The following is a 22904-nucleotide window of genomic DNA, read 5'->3' on the forward strand; positions in this document are numbered from 1 at the left end:
GCAGAATATAGAACATGTTTTTAGTTTTAATTGGGTGCGTTGTTTTATTTGTATTATTATATTCAGACTGAAACATGTTTCTAAAGAATAGGACCTTTTGCATCTGCAATTCAACGGTTTGCTTTAAATTCTCTACAATTAATATAGTTTGAAAATGTATGACAATATAATTCAACTTATTTGTAATCATATGTCGCGATTCAACTTCTCGTTGGATACTAAATAATGAAACCTTCGATTAACTATCTTGACACTGTTCGAATAGTAAAAATGAAAAGCTGCACTTTACACTATATATGCATTATATGTAATATAATGTAATAAATGGCATTAGTAACAAGGCATTTGTGAAAGATCAGAAGTGAATGAGTTGAGAGGGGATCTCTCAGAGAGAAGGGAAGAGGGCGCTGATTAGAGCTGCTGCCAATCTGTCACCGCCTGACTGACAGCTTTTGCTGCAGGGATAAACAGCAATAAAGTAGAGTTGGCCGCTGTGTCGTTAACTTCACACACACTATCACACGCGCACAGCTCGCCACCGGAGGAGCAGGTAAATTCACTCAACTCCTCGCAGGGCCCCGCTCGCCTATCATCGCCTCTGTCCCCCTCCCTGCATGTCAAATCACCCCTTCCTCCCTTCCTCCGTCAAACTCTCCTCTTTTCATCCTCCCTGCTGACTCAGGTAGCGAACACAATGGAAACCTCGGCGACTAGAAAGAAAGCTATTCAACCGGATGGAGAGATTGGGGACGGGAGAGAGACAGCGAAACGTTATATTTGAATGGCTGATAAAGAAATGAAATAGATGGGAACAAAGTCTAAGCCGTTGGGATGGGAAGGAGGGGTTAGGCATCAGAGAACAGGCTGCAAGGTGACTGCAGGCCCTTTAATAACACAAGTATATTAACTCGCTTAACCACGGAGATTCAAAATGAACCCAACTTCACTTAAGGGGCCTTGCTAACCATGAAATGCACATCAAAACATACACCTGCAATCCCACCACCTATATTCCTCCAAGCCCGCTCCCCCCTCTCTCTCTATTCGAGCTGTCTGTCATGGTGTGGCCTGGCTAATTTGAGTTCATTGGATGGCAATAATTTCATTTAGACCTTCATCTCTTTTTGGGCTGGATGTAATGAGGATGCAGGGTGCAGCGAGTGAAAGGCCGCTCCCACAGTAATAATAACTTGGCTCATATTCTTACCGCACGCACTGCCGTGTTTATCCTCGGAGGGCTGCGTCCACATGATGAAACTCATCTATAATGTGGGATTTAATATCGCGTTGCACTGTTTTTTTTTTTTAGCCCAAAAGAGAGAAGACGGTGGGCAATAGCGTGGTTTAGCTCAGAAGGTGCACTGAACAAATATTTGTTTTAAGACATCTCTGTCTACATTGAACTCTTGAGTTATGTAAAACGATTTCCAAATATTTAAATAAACTGAACGAGTCATTTGACAATCTGTCAGATGTAATAACTTTTTACGTTTTCAGAAAACAGAAAGAAAAAAAAAAAGAAAAAAAAGAATATATATATATATATATATATATATATATATATATATATATATATATATATATATATATATATATATATATAATATGAGGCTGATGAGTCAAAGACAAAGGCAGCGTGTAACCGACAACTAATCGATATCTCACCAACTCCAATGCGATATTGATTTAGGGAGGACTGTACATAAAGGATTTCTCGAAATACCTAATTATTTCGTTGCTTTAAGTGCAAGAAAATATTGTTTCATTTACAGTTGACCTCTTTCAATTTATTATGGTCGCTTAAAATAAGACTAAGCACTTTTGTTCCTCATGGATGAAAAGACAGTTCTGGAGTTGTGGTTAGAAATCCGACGTTTTGCAAGGAGAATTAATCCCTTTTCTCTCCATAAAATGGACTGTGGGCCACTTTGCGATGAAATTCCACTTTGCCTTTTTGAGACTCTTATATGTCTAACAAAATATGAATACAATTCTATAAAGACTAGTTTTGTTGTATCTTCGTACACTATTATTTTGTGCATATTCTTAACCACAAGCACTTACATTTTCGATTGATATTTTTATTGTATAATTATATTTTTATTAAATCCATTTATATATAATCAAAAAGCGTCCTAAATGATAACGTTATCCAGGAGGTTATGCATTCCTTCAACGTATTTTGTTTTTCGTTTAAATGAAATGTATGTATTTGTTGTTAAGACATAGAATGCAACTTATATTTATACAGTATATTTACAATTTAAAACGAGGCAGATATATTATATAATATCATAATTTCTATTATGATATTTTAGTACAGTGTATAAGGTGGGTCGATAATTCCTTATCGACCGACCTTAAGAAAACTTAAGAAAACACACATACAAGTTACAGTGCGTTTTATCATTTATAATGATGATTTTTCATTAGTTGTCCTCTGTTTACAACTATGATTTGTATTTTAATCGATGGGTTGAAAAAAGAATGCTGTTAAGTCGTTGAAAAACAAATACAGTAAAACAAACTTGGGAATAGCTCCCATGTGCGTCTGAAATCTGCAGAAGCAAATTCACGCTCACTTCAACTCTGTATTTGGATTATGAAGAAACACCTGGATGAATTGTATTATTATTGCATCACAATAAACGTTTATTGTTGTGCACGTCTTAGAAGAAGACACGAGAAAACACACAGACACACGTGTGTTAAAATTGGCATTTGTCAATACGCTATTTGACAAATTACAAAGTGCTAACACACATTATTGCTCTTAAGTTTTCTGACATCCAGAGGCATTTTAGAGCGGGACACAGGCCCGATCACATGCCCACCAAGAGCCCCTTCTACTGGCTGCCATTCATCAAGACAAAATGACCAATTTTCCCCAGCAAGCCGTCGGTGGCCTGTTAAACTAGGCCAATGAGCTGTGTTATACCTCTTTTCCTGCCTCCTTCATCACTGGTTGCCTAACACTGCTTCACTGAAATCATCAGAGTATAGCCCCAAATCTTAAAAGTCAGAGCCCATTCTTCAAATGTATTGCATTTCAGAGGGTGTTTTTTTTACTGCGTGAGTCCTTCGGCCAGCAGAGTATCAGAGGAGGTGTAATTGAGGGGGCGGTGAGGGGATAGAGTAGCGGTGCGCCTGAAAGCTGCCATTAAAGCCAAATGGACTGAACACCGTAAACCGGCTCTGCCAACAGCTGTCCCACAATCGGAGTCTTATATGCCAGGATCTTCAAGCACGCACCACGCACACGTTAGGCCATACCGCTGATGTAGTGGCGACGTACAAGTATTAGACAGAACACCCGAGAAAAGAAAAACAGCAACGAATAACCACACGAATCTCCCTCTAGGCCAATATTCGTATTATGTTCAAGGGGGGCTGCAGCCTAGTTGTGCTTCTTGGTGATGTGGGTCTCTGAATGCATTTTTCACCTCTCTATAGCCTGGCTCTATAATAACCGGGGGAATTGCAGTTTTTGCTGGAATAGCCGATTTGCTTTGCATATTTTCCACACACGATAGTCCTTTTTCATAGGAGCCCCCAAGACAGGTGAGAGCAAAGGGAGAGAGATATGGGGTCATATGTCTCCGCGTGTGTGCGCGCGAGTAGGGAAACTCAGGACACCATAAAACAAGTCTTGCACAAGTTCTCTTTTGCGTGGATTTGCTTAAAAACCTTTAATGGCAGGAACTCCATAATTGTGTTTTCCCACAGTTGTGCATACGAGACAGCTCGCACATTAAATGACTCGCAAATTGTCAATATATGTATGTATGTGTGTGTATATATATATATATATATATATATATATATATATATATATATATATATATATATATATATATTTGCATGTTTATGGGGATTCCTGTCTCCCTTAAAAGGCCCAGCGCTCCCCCTTGGTGCAACACCTGTGCCCATGACCGCATCTCTCAGCAAGTGCTGCACCTTCCTGGCCCCGAAGAATAAAGCCCACGCTCTTTCCTAAATGTGAGCTCTGCCGTCTCAGTCTGCGAGTCCTTATTAGAATAGAGAAGGGGAGAGGCGATTGAAGAGGAGTTGTTTCCACTGGATTAAATGGTTTCTCTGCAAGTCAATGAATATGTAATGATGTCTAACGAAACCGGCCAGTGAGTTCTGTGCTCTGGTACACAGGCCCTATATTAAAGACCTCTTCTACTGAGTAAAAACACAGTGTAGAGCCGGGGCAGAGAAAAGAGGGGCAGAATAGGGGAAGGGAAGAAGGGATACAATCTTGAATGCAACTCCAAGCTTAAGCCAGACATTCTCCCTCAGTCAATGGATGAAAAAGTATTTGCTCACGCAGTGAGAGAGGGAGAAAGTCTTTCTTGAAGCAAGGGTGGGGGGTGAATTTACATTTTTTAAACTGCTTTGGAAATATTGTTTCTGATAAGCAGTCATGCCAATAAAGTAATTGAATTGATTTGATAGAGAAGGGGCGAGACGGAGAGAAAGAGAGTTCCTCCACCATGATTGTTTAAGATATTTCTCCCTTAGTATACCCGATAAAACATTGATTGTTGCAGTTAGTTGACCCGTAAAATGTGGGGGTTAGTTTTCTCTTCTGAGCTGAGCATATAATTATGCAAATAATGATCTGACAGTGATCCGCTGGAGGAGTGCTGAAGAGAGAGAGAGGGGGGGGGGGGGGGGGGGGGGGGGGGGGGTCTGTCAGAGGGGTGACATACCAACTTTGCCTGGTTCCTTTGGAAAGAGTTCATCTTCTGCGATGATGGCGTGCATATGAGAGTGGGCCAGCGCAAGCAAGCGTGACAACAACTCTCTTAAAGTAAAAATTGAAATATCAGGCTCTGTCAGCACAGGGGTTCCCCAACTTTTTCATGTCAAGGGCCCTCCTCAACCCACCCACCCACTCCTCCCCAAGATGTGCCATTACCGCAGAGACCCCCCATTTGGCAGGGTTTCATCCTAAAGCTCCGCAGCTGATGCTATTTTCTGTTGTAGATATGAATCCGTGTGGAGCTGTCTGTAACTGTCTGTCCGACAATAGCTGCGAGAGTGAAACCTATAATCAAATCAGTCATACCTATTATACATTCACACGCTGTGCTAACTTCTGGCGAGTAAAAAGACAGAGGCATCAGACTGGTTCTCGTTTGGTTAGGGGATCCCTCCTCGGGAAACCACCCAGAGGAGCCTGAACCAAGACCCCGGAGGCACGAGGAGACCATGTCTTTAGAAGTGGGGAGACACAAAGCACTCGAAGAGAACTGATCTCTAAATGCTAAGAAACAGGATTAGATAAGCACATTTAGAAACTCAAAAACCTTTGACGCAGTTTTGAACTAAACTTTCTTCAGTCAACTTCTGACGTTGCAATGAAATCCGTAAAATAGAAATAGCCGAGAAGATTATTAGTCGTCTGCCTTTGATCACGTCTGGAGGTTTGTGGTCCCATCACACCATTGCCTTGGAAAAGAAGGCAGGTTATTTAATTTACCTGTGAAAATGATCACTACTACAATACATGTATCTTTTTTAATATCACAGTATTGTTAAATGGCATAGTATTAAACACATTCATAAGACAGAAAGTTGCGTCCTGTGTGCGCGCGCGCGTGTGTGTGCATGTGTGTGTGTGTGATTGAATGCCCCTCTTTAATCAGTGGCCTGACACGGTGTGAGGGGGACTCGCCTGGTTCCACTTGTTGTTCAGGGGTTAATGGAAAAGATTTCTAAAGATTTATTGAGGGGGCGTTTAATGACCTGATCGGTTTCAGCGTGTGAAAACAAATGATGCTGTAAAACCTCGCTGAGTTGGAGGGGGGCTCAGTTGGCCAAAAGTAATGACCAAAAAGAGTGGAATTACTGTTTATAGTTTGTTTTCCTTTTGACCCACTTAGTGACTTACTCACTCACTCACTAACGATACACTCACTTCCAACACATCGCTCTCGTTCAGAGTAGCCTGGCCTAGTAGGACACGTTTGAAAATGTCACACTTTTATCTTCCGCTTTAACTTATAAAAAGCAACACTGACATCATGCGAACTTGGTGGTTTGAACTGTTTGGAAACTTGACAAAAGACACGTTAACGCTGGACATACGTGTGACAGGAAGTTGGTCTTACTCCTCGGTTAGATTTCATAAAAGTCACGTGAGATGATGACTCGGGTGCCTTCTCGTCCCGCTACACTTTCGGCCACATCTCGGTCTCTCCTCGGTTCAATCGCACCTGACTTTCGACACATTCCTAATGTGCGCTGTTCTGCACCAGTAACATAGACGACTTCTGCAAGAAAAACACGAGGAAATGAAAAGGAAATAAACAACAATACAAACGGAACACACGTGCAGTTTATAAAACAAGATGCAAAAGTTAATTTTATTGGGTTTCGACAGGTTTAATAGGTTCATTGCAAAAATAAAATCAACTTTAAAACAATTTTAAGGCAGACGTTTAAAACCAAGACGGATCAAAAGAGAATGGATAAACATATAAGACAAATATGTGACCCGGCAGGACACTCGCAGTTTCATAAAATCTAAAGACTTATGCGATAAAACAAACAGCCCTGTTCCTTAAACCAATATAACATATACACCATCTGCAAAATATAAAGACTTCGAGAATAATTGACCAAATTAGTCCCCTTTTATTTGCAGGCTGTGCTTTGGATTTGGGCTACTCTTACATCTTTAGTTCCATTCACATATGGCTTGCTGGATATTATTAAAAACAGTGAACATAGTCTTGTTTATTCCTAAGGCAACAATATACAAATTATGGAGAGAAACAAATGAACTGATTGTAGCTGAAAAGCAGAAAGATGAGCAATGGTATCTTGAAACGAAACTCATCAAATCAAATAATAAGCCAACTTCTTTGCTGAAACCTGGAGAGATCGGAATCAAATTAAAAGGAAATTAGGCCTGCAACCATCAGCCACAGATGTCTCATTACAGCGGAAAGATAATCCACAAAAGCCTTAAACCATACACACAGGACAGGAGAGGTGGGGTTTCACAGTGTAAAAGTTAAACAATGCACTATTTGAAGTAAAAAAAGAAGAAGAAGAAAAGTACATATTTGAGAATGTGTCTAAAGTATCATAAGATTTCGTATCCGGTTTGAGTTTTTTACTAATGTCATGACAAATTAGACATGTATTCCATTAAGCCTTGAGTGGTTTATAAAGCCCACCAGCCTTGTGGAAAATGTATATCATGTTTGTGTCACAGGCAGATGATGTGCAGCTGAGCAGGGAGCAGACTTTGTCACTTCTAAGTGCACAAGAAGAGTGCTTTGGTGGGAGGAAAAAATAGATATGGGACATTTTTCCAACATCTAAAGAAATATCATTCAGGCTTAGAATAATATTGAAATCTTGGATTTCCTGACACGTGTAAGTCGATATATTGAGGCTTTATGAGTGTTGGGAGCTGACTTCTGGCTCCTGTTAAAATGAGAAATCCTTCAAACCCATTTTGATGCTTGACTTTAAGTAATTTAAAATATGCTCAGTGTCCTGCATTTTCCATATTCAGCACAGGTTATGTTTGTTTTATTTGTTTCATCACATTCAATCATCTGGAGACATCAATTTCAAGGATATCAAATTGAAAAAAGACATTTATAATAAACAGAGGACTATCCACCGTTTTGCAAATCAATGGTGGAGATATTCTAAGTAAACACTTACAGCTCAAGTATTGGCTTAAAATTAGAAAAAGAAAATCAAAGAGTGTGCATGTGTGTATGAGACATTGCATTTAAATGTAGCTCTAAGTTGAGAAGAATAAATCTCTTATTATAAGCACTGCAATTCCAGAAATATCTGGCACAGCGATGAACCACATTTTACACACAGCTTAATGAGAAAAGTCCAGTTTAAAAAAAAATTACTGCATGAGCGGAGGAGTTGGGTACGAAGAAGTCATAAAAACAACTCCCTTTGTTCAAACAAAACAAATGGTCACCAGTTAAGAGTGTGTTTTCACACACACATTTGTGGTAGGTAACGGCTTTTTAAAAAAGCAGAAGATGGGCACTGATCAGGTTGAAATGATATTGAACCTTAACAGAGGATACCATACAGTATGAGCTGATGTTGGTGTAAGAAGCCCAGGGGGTAGTGGGAGGGGGGAGGGGGAGAGGCTGAGCAGTGCAGACTGGAGGGCAGGAGGGGCATTAGCTCAGTTCAGGCTGATGTCAGGACAATTAGAGGTGCACCACAGCGCATTGTACACAGCGCCTGTCAGCCTTAATCTCTGTTGCCGTGGCCCGTACCCACAGCCAGGCCACAGCCCACGGGAAGCGCTAACACTCAAGCCTGTATTGCTTTGACAGTTGCGCTCATCTAGAAATAATGCAAAACGTTATTGTGATGTATACATGGTGACCCCGTACTCTTGTCTCTTACAACAACAAGGCTATGTGTGTGCACAGCCAGGGAGGGCTGGAAGGGAGAGATGACACTCGGGGAGAACAGTGAGGAGAGAAAGATGGAGGAACGTTACAGAGGGAGAAAAGAAATAGCAGAGAGGACCTGGAACCGTAGCTTCCTTTTCTGCATTGCCCCCTTTGATCTCTTGCAACTGCCCACCCTCTCTTCTTGTTCACAGTCATTTGTAATGGTCCTCTACAAATCTTGGTGTTTGTTTTTGAGAGAGCTGCTGCGCGTGGTGACAATGTTGGAGGTCTCCACCGCTTCCTCGTCTTCTTTTGCCTCCAGGACCTCACTGAAGAACCTGAAGATGGAGTTGAAACTCATCCAGGAGGTCAGCTCGTGACGCTCTGTGCCTAAACGTAAAAGACCCACACATAAACATAAGCATGAGCAGGGATTACAACATATTTGCTTACCGTAAAACTGTAGAAATAAGAAAGTGTATGGTGGATAGTCTGACATAATCATTAATGCAGATCTGAAAGTTACAAAGTTAACAAATAAAGAAATTCCATTAGATGAGATTTTTGGTCTTGTGAGGCTCACCACTCTCACAATGCACTGTATGGCTCCATGCAAGTCTAAGGCCTTTTGCAGGAGAGCCATGACAGCCTATGTCCTATGAGTCCACAGGGACCGTCTTAATATGTTATCCAAGAGGATACCTGATCATCAACACCACCACACGTCCCTCTTTCCATCTCAGGCCTTCCAACAAAACCAGAGTTATGCACAATGGGGGCACTAAGCAAAACCAGTGGAGCGGTAGTCATTCATTCAAGGGCGGATTGAGGATAGGCAAAACAGAAGCTGGAGAGAGGTAACTAGTGAGCATATCAAGTGGTCTGGCGGTGGTGGTGGGAGCCAGAAGGGCTGGGTTTCCCTCTGACCTCCTCCAGGTTAGCCAGTTCCCAAAGTCGGGGTCACACTGAAGCTTGAAATTTGGTCCATGCGCCTCGGGTTCCTGCTTGCCTCAAGGGTTAGGGTATCGCTGGCCAGCTTTTCAGTTGGATAGCTTGCAAACTCAATGGCCGTTTCTATGTTTCACCTGCGCCAGCTAGTCCTGCTACAGAACACCTCGGCTCTGCACCCAAGCATTCATGATGAGGACAGATCGTGGCTGCAGCTGTTGCCCCACTTGTCTCCTCCTCCTGCTCGCTAACCGTTCAGCGAGAGCGCTAACAGATAATGGCTTGTTTCTCCTGCCGCTGGCTAGCAGCTCAGATGCTTAGCAACACAACTGTAACTGGACTTGAGAAGCCATATTGAGGTGCCCTCTTGTTTCCCAGAGGGAGAATAGGTTTGCCGCAAGATGATATTAAGAGTTTCATCCCTTGATAGATTGATCCAAGGAAAATTTACATGTGTTTACAGACCGAGCGATGAATGAATACAAGCCTTGAAGTAATGAGTTTTCTTGTTTGAATCCTTATTTGCACACTTAAGATTGTTTTTTGTTGTTGCTGAGACCTGCATTTGTTTTCAAGATAAGCAAATTAAAATATGTCTCTACAATGTCCTCGGGAGGATAAAAAAGAAGAAGATAAGCTTAGTATCAGAAATCAGTTAGGGTAGTAAGAAAACAACTGGTCCCTGCAGAAAAGACCACGACCTTTGTGGATGAGTCAAATCAGTAGTACATTAAAAAATACCACTTTACTACTGCTCTCCTCTACAGTGCCTTTCTCCTCGTTTCTCCTCTCTGTACATGCAATCGCCTATAAAAAGCTAGACTAGAAGGCCACAGGGATACAATTAGGAAGCCCCTTAAAGGCTCTCTCACCATAGACGGGCCTCTGATGACCACTGCACTGACCCCATGTTTATTAGATTGACCCCAGCCAAGACGCATTAATGGAGATGGTGTGCGTGCATGTGTGTGTTTGTGTGTATGATTGTTAGACCGGGGGTAAGTGTGGGGTCTGAGTGTGGATTTTGGTTCAGTTGTTGGTGGTGTGTGTGTTTGTGTAATTTGTGTGTACGAGTATGTTCTCGATCACTCTGAGATAAGGGACTGTGCTGCACGCTATATAGAAAGCAGACTGCAGTCAGTGCCTTAGGTTAAATTTACTGGACTGGCAATCATGGGAGTCAATAACCCTGCACTCTGTGACTCTGCTACCTGTGTAGGGCTCAACATAACAACCATCTCTGGAAAACAAAGACACAGCCCTCTCACACCTCTAATCTATCATTTATATCCAATTTGAGGCACTGTGGTCTTTTTCTAACTCCTCCATTTTCTCATCGGTCTCTCCCTCACCAGTGTTTTTACTTCTGTTTTGTACTTTTTTTTCTCCCGCAGAAGCGATCAATGCCGCAGCGCTCTCTCATTCACCCTGAACTGGTGGTGAACTCCTCCGGAACGCCGCCAGCCTCTCCACCCTATCCCTTCGCAGTCTGGGGTCACCATGGGGGCGTCTCTGTGCCAATATGCAGAAGAGCCTGTGCCCCTCCAATGACTCTGGTTTAAGCTCCTCCCCTCTCTATACGGTGGAGCTCCCCCACCCCACCCAACAACACTCACACACATGGAGGCATAAACCCACTCACACACAGGCTTAAATAGGCCTCTAACAGCTTATGTCCACTCTTCCTTTAATAGCCAAAGTGTGTCGAACCTAATGGATGTTGTCAAAGCTAAGATGTGACGACTGATTTAGAGGAGGAACCCCGATGACCAGGCTTCAATAGCCACTAAAGAGTGAGAGAATTACCTCAGCTATGCCACAAATCAACATAATATCTTTAAAAGATATGGGGATCGATGAAGTGTCATCTGGCTGAATCTTGTGTGTAAAGTGAACCCATAAACAGCCAATGAGCATTACTTTATCCCCAATCTTACTCCCTTGCTGAAAAAGTTGTTCAACTGATAGTTTTTTTGGTTTTGTTTTACGAGCAATTGATTTCATGTATTGTTAAAACAAGATATAAGAGACGAAGAGCGGTTTCATTACAACTCCTATCTTGTATTTAACTGATCAAACTTTGAAAATCATGAGCCCTGTGTATTTATGTGCTCTCTTGCATTAATTTTGAATCAATCAAGTTGCATGTGCTCATTTTAACAAGATCATTGTAATGGCATTAATTTAATAAAATGTATCATCAATGCAATTATGTCCTCATTTACTCTAAATGCAATAATGGTGTTATGTGCATTTAAGTATTGTCTTGGGAAGTACAGAATAAAAACAAACGTAATGTAATTAGCATTAGGCAATGGCAAGCTTAACAGAGATTATTTTTGCAAGTAGAATGATGATGGCTGTAACCTTGAGGTGAGGCAACACACACACACACACACACACACACACACACACACACACACACACACACACACACACACACACACACACACACACACACACACACACACACACACACACACACACACACATGATGATGATGTTTCATATAGTACAGGAAAAAGCAGGTATGTGGTCAGTGGTGTAAGCTCCTCTGTTCAGGTCATGGCAGAGTTTCAGTCCGGCGTCCTGTGTTTGAACATTCTGTGTGTGTGTCTGAGCCGGTGAGGCTGCCTCATTATGTGACAGGCAGAGGAGAGTATTTGATCCAGGATATTTAGCCTCCTCCACTCTGTCACAGCCACTGGAGCCCTCTCAAGGTAATTGACTGACTGTTTGATCTCCATGTGACTCTACACTTGTACAAGACGCTGACACACACGCATGCACACACACACACGCACACACACACACACACACTTGTCACTTGCTAGCGTCAACTAATGGGTGGCACACACTCACACATACATTCAGATGTAGCACAGACCCATTGTACCCTCCCCCAAAACACCCAACCATCCAACACAATCCCCCAACACACACACACACACACACACACACACACACACACACACACACACACACACACACACACACACACACACACACACACACACACACACACACACACACACACACACACACACACACACACACACACACACAGTTGTTATCATTTGTGTGCAGAGAGGTAAGGGAACAGAGGAGGAGAGTTTTGAGCTGTTAAAAAGGAAACAAGGAAACTCCTCCATATAGCTATCGGCCATGCTTTCTTCCCTTCGCACCAAACGCTACATGCTGTTACAAATGGTAATCGGCTCTGATTGTCACAAATTTCAAAACAAACGCTAGGTGACTGAAAAGCCAAAGTGACGCCCCGAGTGATACTCCGACAGAAAGCCAGAATCAAAGCATGCCGACTATAATTAGGTTCCATCTGGGCTACATTATTTAAAGCCGCACCAGTTAATTGCTTGTGTACAAATGGCCTATTTTATTTGAATCAAACTTTTTTTGTGATTCGTAATTACATTGATGTGAAGGGGGCCATATCTCTTTACTTCATATAATATAAATACATATTCAAATTATTAAGAGGATTTTAAGACAAGGGAAATGTAAAGGGCGATGATACTTTTCTTTGCGTGAATTAAATTTCTTTAAACAATTAATATGATTAATCAAATATACTGACATTTGGGTTAAACATTTAATGAGCTTCAATTAAAAAAGGAGAGGAACAATGATGTAATTGTGAAGCGAAAATTAAAAAAACACAATAGCTAACCGGACTGATGCACATGATAATATTGCATGCAGAAGCAAACATTTTCTCATTTCCTCTTGTCAACGTTTTCATCAAAAATCGAACACAAACAGTGTATTTTCTTATCGATTTTCAATCGACGCTAACCAAAGCTTTTGTTTAATCTCAATGTGAGGCAGCGTTGTGGTGCCGGCCCTGGTGGGCTGCAACCTTAACCGGGCCGCTGTTTGTGGAAACTATCTGTTGCATGGATCAGCGGCGGGGAATCGCTATCTGTATCCTGGTTGTCAGACGATCGGATTTCCGCCCCTGACACTCTCTGATATTAGATGATCTTCTACGCTGTGTGTGAGAGTATGTGCACAGTGTGTGAAGATACTGTGTGTGTATTAGTTCCCATGTGTGCGTGGTTGTCCATAAGAAATGCACACGAGCATATAGTCAGTTATTCGTGTTGTCATCTCGCTTGCCGACATGCTTAAAGGTCAAGGATGTCATTTTGTCCCCCGTGGCTGTCTGTCGAAAGGGGTCGGACATGTTGCCACTGGAGATGAGGTCAGAGAAAGCCCAGGCAGGGGACAGCCGGTCAGCCACACTGCCAGAGCAACTATGTCCTCTTCAGCAAAACATGGAGATGTTGTCCTCAGTCAAAAAGCTAATTAAAAATCTAAATCCACCCCCCTCCCCACCACCGCCTCTCAATTTCCACTCAGGGTGAAGGCATTCATGTCAAAGGGACATACAGCGTAACGCAGGTATTATCAGACTTTGTTCCTGCCACCCGACGCTGTACGTCTTAATTTTATTTATTTATTAATCGAAATGGCACGCAGCCTTCACATGTCTACAGGGGCAAGATGCATCACAAAAGAAGAAAAAACTTAACAGAGCTTATTTCATCGAACCGGTAATACCACTGCTTCTTGAATGCCAGTCATGTTTAATGCTCGTCGGTAAGCGGGGTCTGCCCCCCCCCCCCCCCCCCCGCAACCGTCTCCTTCGTACTGCTTTTAATTACTTTGCTTATTATTGTGTGTTGCGGTTAGACAAAAACAAGGCAGAACTCATTACACATCCAGAGATGAGGAACCTGAATCACTAGCTACAGGGGCCGCTGAGGGAACTCTGTATTTACTCAGAATAAAATACAAACAGAAGAGAGACATGGGGAAACAAAATGGAAAGAAAACCCAGAGAGAGAAGAATATCACATTAACTTGTTGAAATCATCATCCAACGTAAGCTACTTTACATTCCATATACTAATTCCCGAAATTCCAGACAACAAGGACTCCACACAAAAGACAGTGTGACAGTGTATTTCTCCTTTCTTTTACTTTCTCCTTCAGTTCCCTCCCTTCATCTTTCCGCCCCTACTTGCCGCTTCCATACCCAGACTGCACTGAGTGCTTTTTTATTTTAAAGTGAATACGTGGCCTTGGCCATCATAAAGGACCCTCGTTTTTATAGACTTGGAGCACAGTATTTACAAGATAACCCTGGTCCAAGGACAGCGCAAGCTATTTGATACCAGTGTCAGACTCTCCCCACTCCTCTTCGGTGAGAATCCAAAGCCCAAACATGCCCTCGCGTCTGACAGCGCCTCTCAATGTCAGTTGTTTCACTGGGGATGAGACACTTTGAAACAGCTGAGTTGCACCTTTTTTCATTTACTTCTTAATTTGTAATCATAATTACATTAAATAATGCTTTATTTACACATAGTGCAATCAAATAATATAATCACATATTCATGTTTGCACTATATATAAGCAGCATTTGTCTACAGTAAAATCTGTCAATATGAATTTTATACGATTAAAACAGTTTTAATGAACTTCAAAACCTAATTACTTCTTTGTATTAACGACAGGACATTGTGTCTTTTTCAGGAAGCCATTTGGATTAAAAGAAAGAGAACAACCTGTAAAGGGTTTTTCACAACATTACATACAATATTTAATTTGGTTAAAAGGGAGAATTTGAAATTATAGTCTAAAAACACAATTTTATCAAAACAACCAAATCAATCTGACAACACCGAGAAACACACAATTGTGTCAATGTCTTTGTAATATATATATTATTAATTTAGCAGCTTTGCAAAACAATCAGATGCGCACGGATCACGATTTCTGCCATTCCTTTCATTATAAACCGTTCTTCTGTTGTTTATTCCAAGATTCACTGTCAGTTTCTGTTTTAAACATGTGCGTCTACCTGTTGATTCATTGTACGTATGTGACAGAGAGAGACATAGAAAGAGAGAGATTGAGTGACTGAGTGTGCGTACACATGTATGTGTATGGAGGGGCCTTGTTGGGAGTGCCATCCAGACATTAGCACTGTAAACAGTGTAGGCCTCCTTCCCTGTCCAGGCTCTTTGTTCCATCTACACCACCATTGGTCAGGACTTAAATGGCAAACACTCAGGGGCTGCTAGCTCGCCTGACACGGTTTTGTTTTTGGCCTATTGAGGGGCAATGGAGAGCTTCTGTTTCTATGCCCAGGCACAATGTGTCTCAAAAGCAGCATGGCTGAAAAGAGAGGCCCCCACAAAGACTGTCCATTAGTGGATGCACTGCATGCATGCGTATACAGGCACTCACACAGGCACAAGCGCATACACACACCATGACACATACACACACACGCACACACGCACACACACATGACGCCTGGGCAAGGGTCAGGACAGACAACCTTGCCAAAGACACTGGTGGAGATGGAGCATGCGCACATGTGGGTGCGCCCATGCACACGCACACACACACACACACGCACACACACACAAGCACAGAGTCTACATTACCAAATCCGAGCCAAACTGCACACTCGCTACACCCCCTTCACCATACTACACTCTCTCCTCACTCACATAAACACACAACCTCTGCTCCACTTCAACACAATGAGGTCTGACGCACACACACACACACACACACACACACACACCTCCCAAGCACCTTCAGAACAATACCAGGCATAGAAAAACACACACTCACACACACACATCCACACTTCTACAATATCAGACACACACACATCACTCAGTCACAAAAGAGGAGGAGGAGGAGGAGGAGGAGGAGGAGGAGGAGGAGGAGAGGGCTAAGAAAGGGCCCCTTTGCACCTGTAAGAAAGACAGGCCACATTCAGAATCAATGGGCACATAACAGACAGCTTTTGAGTGTGAGAACCCCCATCCACACAAGGCCATGGCAATTGCACACACCTTACATGCAGCCCTCCTTCACTAGCCAAGTTGCATAAGCTCTATAGAAGAATAGAGTACAGTCATTAACACCACGGACACATGTTTCACGCAATGCAAGGTACAACTGCAAAGTATCTTAAGGCATTATAAACTGGCAGCATGGTGAGGGAATGCAGAGTACACAGTATTAGTTTTGAAATGATTGGCTTACTTACATGTGCACACATTACATTACATGTCATTTAGCTGATGCTTTTATCCAAAGCGACTTACAATAAGTGCATTTAACCAGGAGTACACTGAGGAGCCAGGACAGCAAACAGTCTTGATTTTGTCGAGTGTTTAGCTCGTAGTGACGGATTCACAAGTCGATTGGTAGATGCCGAGTGGAGTACCATTGTGGGATTCTTGGGTGAGATGACGTGCACACAAGCCCTCTGGTTTTAAGCCGACAGATTTCCACTGGGGCCAACCAGCAACAATTTAACTACTGCTTGATTGAACACTTCTCACTGTTTAGCATCTCCCTGGATGCAGATACATTAAAGCAAGCAATAGTGTTGTGGTTGAACATGTGGTATACTAGACTATAGGATTTCCAGAGTTTAAGTCTACTTCAATGGAAATTTAACATCTAAATCCACAAACTAGGGGCTCTGTAAGAGCCTGCTTCAACTTGTTGTGTCTCAAATAGATGCACACACCTGCTATGCATGTGTACATCTACTCGTTGCTTGACCTTGTGATCCCATGCATTGTAACACACATACAGAGAGGGGGACATATAGTGTGTGTGTGAGTTGGAGGGATGAAAGGAAGAGGAGGAAGAGGAGAAGAGAGAGAGGTCAGGTGCGGGAGGAGGAGGCCAGGGGTGGAGATAGCAGCAAGTGGGTGTTGAGGGCGGGGCATGTCTGAAATAGATCACTTAAGGGAACAAAGTGTAATTAATGGGTCGCCGCAGATAAGAGGGCTCTGGCCCTATCTGGGAATGTGCTAATGGAGTTGACACACTCAACAAGATCAGTGGACAATCCCTCTTTATGTGTGTGTGTGTGTGTGTGTGTGTGTGTGTGGGTGTGTGTTTTAAGGACATACAATGGATAAATAGTGGGAGGAGAAGACTGCTAAGGTGACAGGTTAACATGGTTTCCTCTATGACAAAGATCTGCCATCCTTGCAATCAGAGAAAACCCAGAAGGAAACACACACACACACACACGCACACAACGACACACGCACGCACGTACACACACACACACAACGTTTCTGCTCCACAACCATAAAACACAAACATATCTACGAGAGTCAGCCTCCCTAACTCACGTAGACGTCCCGCCTCACATCAAAACATGAGTGATGTTATTACACTTGGTGGGTCGGCGCGCCTTCAGTCGTTGGGATGTGGTTGTTTACGGAGAGATGGAGGAGGAGGAAGCAGCCTGGTCAAGAGAGGGTCAGACCTGAAGTGTTCTAAGAGAAGCAAACTGACACAAACCTCTCCTCAAACTTCCTGCCTGCGTGTGTCCCTGCGTCAGGGGAGCCTGGCTGGAGCCAAGGGGGCTATGCATGTGGGTATCTGTGTGTGCTTGTGTGCTGGTTAAATCTCTTGGGTTTGGAGCCTGGTCGGGGGAGGGTTTGCAGGGGCCCACGTGCGCTGGAACAGTGAGATGGCCTGTGATGGACAAGGCAAGACAAGGAGGATTTCCCCTGTTTGTCTAAGAGAGTGCAGCAGGCACGTCACCCCAAAGAGAGGGAGAAGTCTGTCTCCGGGATGGATTTCATGTGTGTATGTGTGTGGCGGGAGGCAGGTCAGGCATCTGGTTGGTTCTGTGTGTGCGCCTCTTTCAGTGTTACAGACCCCGGGGCCATCTACTTCAGTTTGGTTAAGTCAGACAAGCCAAGCCCACATTGACACACTGCATGACTTAATGATAAAGAGACCCCTGGCTTGGCGCCGCAAATACAAGGCTAAAAAAAACACAGATCCTACTTCTTTATATAAATGAACTATTTAATATCATTCCAGTCACCTTGACAAGTCAATAAATATCAAATGAAGTAAGCGTACCAGTCCTAAACACAAGGGCGTGACCTCGAAGCTGTGCATCGTGTTGTTATGTGTGTCCTCAGCAGCCTGAAAAGTGTGTTTTGTTTGTGTGCAAGTGTGTGATGTAGCATCAGGGGGTTAAATGGAGAGGGACCAGACTCCGATCTGTCAGGACAAGGGGAGAACAGCTTCAAAGATTCAACATCAACCCCTCTCACACACACTCACACACACACACACACACACACACACACACACACACACACACACACACACACACACGCACACACACACACTGACGGACAGTCCATTGCTCCCAGCATATCTCTACTTTGTCCTTGGACTGTCTGAATACCACTGGAGGCGAGCATGATTTGAGAGAGCAAGTGGGAACAAGAGAGAGGGAGACAGAGAGAGAGGAAGAAAGAGGAAAATGATAGAGGGAAGGAGAGGGGGGAGAAAAGAGGCGCCCCTCAATGACATCTAAAGAGATAACTCACTCTCCAGAGCTTCTTTTCTCTTGCTATCACTTTCCCAGGCAGCGCTCCTTCCACATAAGGTCTCAAGTGTGAGTGTGTGTGTTAACTCGGCGTGTGTGCATGCGTGTGTATGAATGAGTGACAGTAGTGTATGTGGGAATACAGTGTACGTGAAGGTGAAAAAGGCAAAAGATTTCTGAATCTCAATGAGATGATCTAAAGAGCTATCAAGCACAATGACGTGCATACTGAATACAGCACATAGGATACGTTGGCCAAAATGAATGCTCTGCCTCGACAGACTTCACGATTGTTATTATTATTAAACTGGTTTGCATGTTTGTTTGCATGTTACGTCAGTGTTTAATTACAGGGATAAAGCTGAAAGTTGATCAAACAAAATAACTGTATATCTATATATATTCATGTTGGAATCATTTGGTTGTGTAGAAGCACTTGACGGCTGCTTAAGAAATGATGTACAGAGCTCCACACAAACAACAGCTGGCCTGTGTCTTGATTGAAAGTTAACTTTGGGAAAACAAAGCATCGGGCCAGTGGCGGGTCACGACAATGTTGAAAACACCCAAACAAAACAGCAGGAAAACACAAAGTGGCCCGACGCTGCCACTGTTGTCGGAAATGCTCCCTTTGTAGGCAAAGACAACTGTGGGGAAGAGTTAACCTTTTGATAAGCTGCTTCCAGTCCCAGCTGTATGCATTTTTCATCGAGATGTGTGCGTCAGAAAGAGAATAATTATCTCTTCTCGCTCCGCGGAGAGGCAAGGGGTTGCAGTCCCCAGTCTGGTCTTCATAAATGAACTAAGTCCTACATGGAAACAGAGCTGATGAGCAGAAAGAGAAACTGAGTTATGCTAATTTTCTACAAAATGTTTTCCTGGTGAAGCACAATGGCAAAGGCACTGAGAGGAGTGCATATACAGATTCTGTAATTATTTTAATAAGATCAATCTCTTTGTGCAGTGAAGTAGTCGTCTCAGGAGACTCCCGCAGGGTCATGTGGCAAAACTTCTTTGGTATCTGGCGATACACTTTGTTGGCCAACCAAATATCTGACTCACTTATTACAGGTAGCTTGTACTGTTAAGTGATGTGCTCATTTTAATATGTGATGAGCCACTTGCGCACATGATTACAGCCATGACAAATTTGAGTTAAACAATTCTTCCTGGAAGGACCATAGACATCTTGCAGGATTGTATTTCCTGTGGCAATCCCCCAGACCAATGGAGCTCTTGTGCTTCTTTGACACAGTGTTGGTCTGAACACAGCCCAACAGTCCTTGCTCTGGGAGACTCTAATCAGTACAAGAACAAACATGCATGCTATGCACAACTCAAGCATAAACACGCAAGTTGAGCAAGTGTCTGCCAAACAGGGCAAGGTCACTGATCCATGTTTCAGAGTGGCCACAATCACCTCTGGAGGAGTCACAATCTACACCTACCCTGGCAAAGACACACATGTACACAGACGAAAAAACAAAGCACCCACACCAACAGAGCTTAAGAGAGTTATCTGACAGCATCAGCTAACACCAGATACACACACACAGTCCTGCCCTGACCTTGCAGCACTTCAAGACTAATCAAAATTGTAGCTGGGATCAGAGGTGTGGGTACAACGGGCAGAGAGAGTCATTCATTTTGTGCATCTGTGTGTGTGTGTGTGTGTGTGTGTGTGTGTGTGTGTGTGTGTTGTGGCGTGGACGAGACAAATCAGAAATTGAGGCAGGGGAGGTCAGGGGAGGCACTCACCCTCTCAATCCTCCACTATTGACTTGTGAGCACAGAGACGGCACTGAGCGGTCAACAGCAAATAGAATAAACTGATCAATAACCTCGCACTTGTCAGGAGGGACGAAGGCACCTTTAAAAAAACAACACAGCAGCCCAACTTGAACTATGCAGGAGGGGAACATTGATCAAATCATGGAGAGTCCTACAGGCCGCTCCCCCAGTAGACACGTAGACAATTAACACATTTGAAATAGATAACAGACACAAGAGGCAAAACGGCAAACAATTACAGAATGTGATTGAGTTTGTGTGGAGGTGGTTGCTTGTTGAGGGAGGTGAGGAAGAAAACCGAAAGAGAGATGCAAGAGGTACAAAAGTCAGAGGGATTGGGAGAGTGACATACAGGGGAAGGAAACTGAGTGAGAGCAGCAGAAACACAAGTGCGGAAAGGAAGAAAGGAGTGGAGAAAAACTACCCTCTGTCATAATTTAAATGAGCCGTAGTCTCCCAATGCTCTGTTTACAATGTATAATTTATGCCTCCCAGTTCAAACACAGCTTTATCTGCACTCAGCTGCTAAGTGATATGATTTCACTTTTTATAGCAGCCCTCCCTCCCTCAGCCATCCAATCCACCCCCGGTCCCTCTGTAATGGAGGCTGGTGTGATTCTGCACGCCTCATGCACTGACTTTCAACTGTACAGCCCCCGAGGGCTAAAGTAGCATATTAAACCCCTCCCTAACCTCATCCTCTTCCCTCCCTCAAGCAAAACCGCAGCCCTAGACACACACTTAAGCACATGCGTTTGTGCGTGCGTGTGCACACACCCACAGTCATGCGAAGCCTATATGCTGCAGAAAGGAAGGGCTGCCTCATATTTTACAACAGTTAAAGTTTCTTTCTGTATTTATTGCTGCATTGGTGAGCGGTAATGTCCAATTTCACAGCAGCACACTCTGACCTATGTTCTGAGCATCTCTGATGACCCCTGAGTTGCACTAATACACCACTTAAGTTACTCTGGTTTAATGGCACTTTTCATCTGGCCCCTCCACACTTACCCAGTGGTATATATATATATATATGAGAAATGTGGTTATTGTGGAAATGAACAAGTGTAAGGTGAGCATGGGCGGAAATGCATTATATTTGAGTCGTTATTAGTGCTATCAGTAATGTTGATGATTTACCATTGACCATGCCGAGGTCTTTTTGATTTGAGAAAGTTTTAACTGCTGTAGCTCTGTGATGATTATGTGTGGATTTTGTGTCGTATATACTAGAATATATGCTACACTACTTTTACTGATGTTCACTCTGAACAAAGGTCTTCTGCCAGTACAACATTATGTTGCAAATCAATTTATCTGACTTCTGCAGTATTACCCCACAATGCATCACACTGCTCCCTTCTTCCAGCATCCTTCTTTTAACTTTTTCTCTACCAACCCCTCTCGTCTTCTTTCTCAGCTATCTGCCCAGTGTTTGTGCTAGCAGAGTATTCCCTCTTTGTCTCTAGGGGGAACTGCGTTTCTCTGTGCTCTGCTCGTCTCTCGTTCTTCTCTTGTATGTTTTCCATGCTGGCAAAGCTTCCTCTTCCTGCATGCAGCAGGGAGTGTGTTCTGTCTGCGGCTGTCCCATAAGGGACCCTACAGTGTGATGTTACAATCTCCACATCCAGAGGGATCCTCTCTCTATCTTCCTCTCTCACTGGCTGCTCTTTTCTCTCTTTCTCTACAAGATGTTCATGCCCTTATTTTCTTCCTGTCTCTGACTACTTCATCCTGTTCTCCCTCTCTTTCTTTCTTAATCTGTTTTTCTGACTTTAACCCTGTGGCACTTTTCACCGCAGATACACTCTCTCCCACTTTAACTCTCTAACTATACCCCACTGACTCACACACTTCAAATGACTCCTTTTTGCTGTTTACTTTTCTGTTGTCCGGTATTCTTTTCTGGTATTAGCTGATCTAGTCTCCTGTAGTAGTAGTCTCCTCTCCATTTTGGCCAAAAAATACAGCTCTTTTATTTGTGAGTGATCTTTGAATGTTACACTCTTTATTTCTAATGGAAAAGCGTGTAAAGTCTGGAGCTCCAAGACACCACAAACCCCCTTCCACTAGCATACTGAACAAAGCCTCAGTCTAGAGAGGGGGCTGTTGTGTGTGTGCTGCAGTCCAAGTGACTGGCCAGCCAAACTACCAGGGATTCCCACCATATGTCCTGCTCTAGTGTCCCCGCTATGATGGGCCACCAGACAGCTCCTGAACTGGGCACCGTGCCTTGTGACATAAACTCTGTGGTAAAGAAGGGTAATCCAACCAGACACTGCAGATGTGCATACATGCAATAACAAGAAGAATGCCATTCACAAAGAGTCTCT

General features: G+C 43.2%; 1 protein-coding gene across 6 annotated transcripts in view; it reads right to left on the reverse strand.

The window, feature by feature from the left end:
* Positions 1–6358: 6358 nt before the first annotated feature.
* fam172a (family with sequence similarity 172 member A) overlaps positions 6359–22904 on the reverse strand; it is a 144155-nt gene continuing 127609 nt past the window's right edge. For all 6 annotated transcript variants that reach the window (XM_034542129.1, XM_034542126.1, XM_034542128.1 and 3 more), the window contains one exon: positions 6359–8795. In XM_034542129.1, coding sequence (XP_034398020.1) covers positions 8635–8795 — 161 coding nt within the window. In that variant the 3' untranslated portion in view covers positions 6359–8634. The remainder of the gene's footprint in view (positions 8796–22904) is intronic.

Source organism: Cyclopterus lumpus, chromosome 9 (assembly GCF_009769545.1).
Source record: "Cyclopterus lumpus isolate fCycLum1 chromosome 9, fCycLum1.pri, whole genome shotgun sequence".
NCBI classification, from domain to species: domain Eukaryota; kingdom Metazoa; phylum Chordata; class Actinopteri; order Perciformes; family Cyclopteridae; genus Cyclopterus; species Cyclopterus lumpus.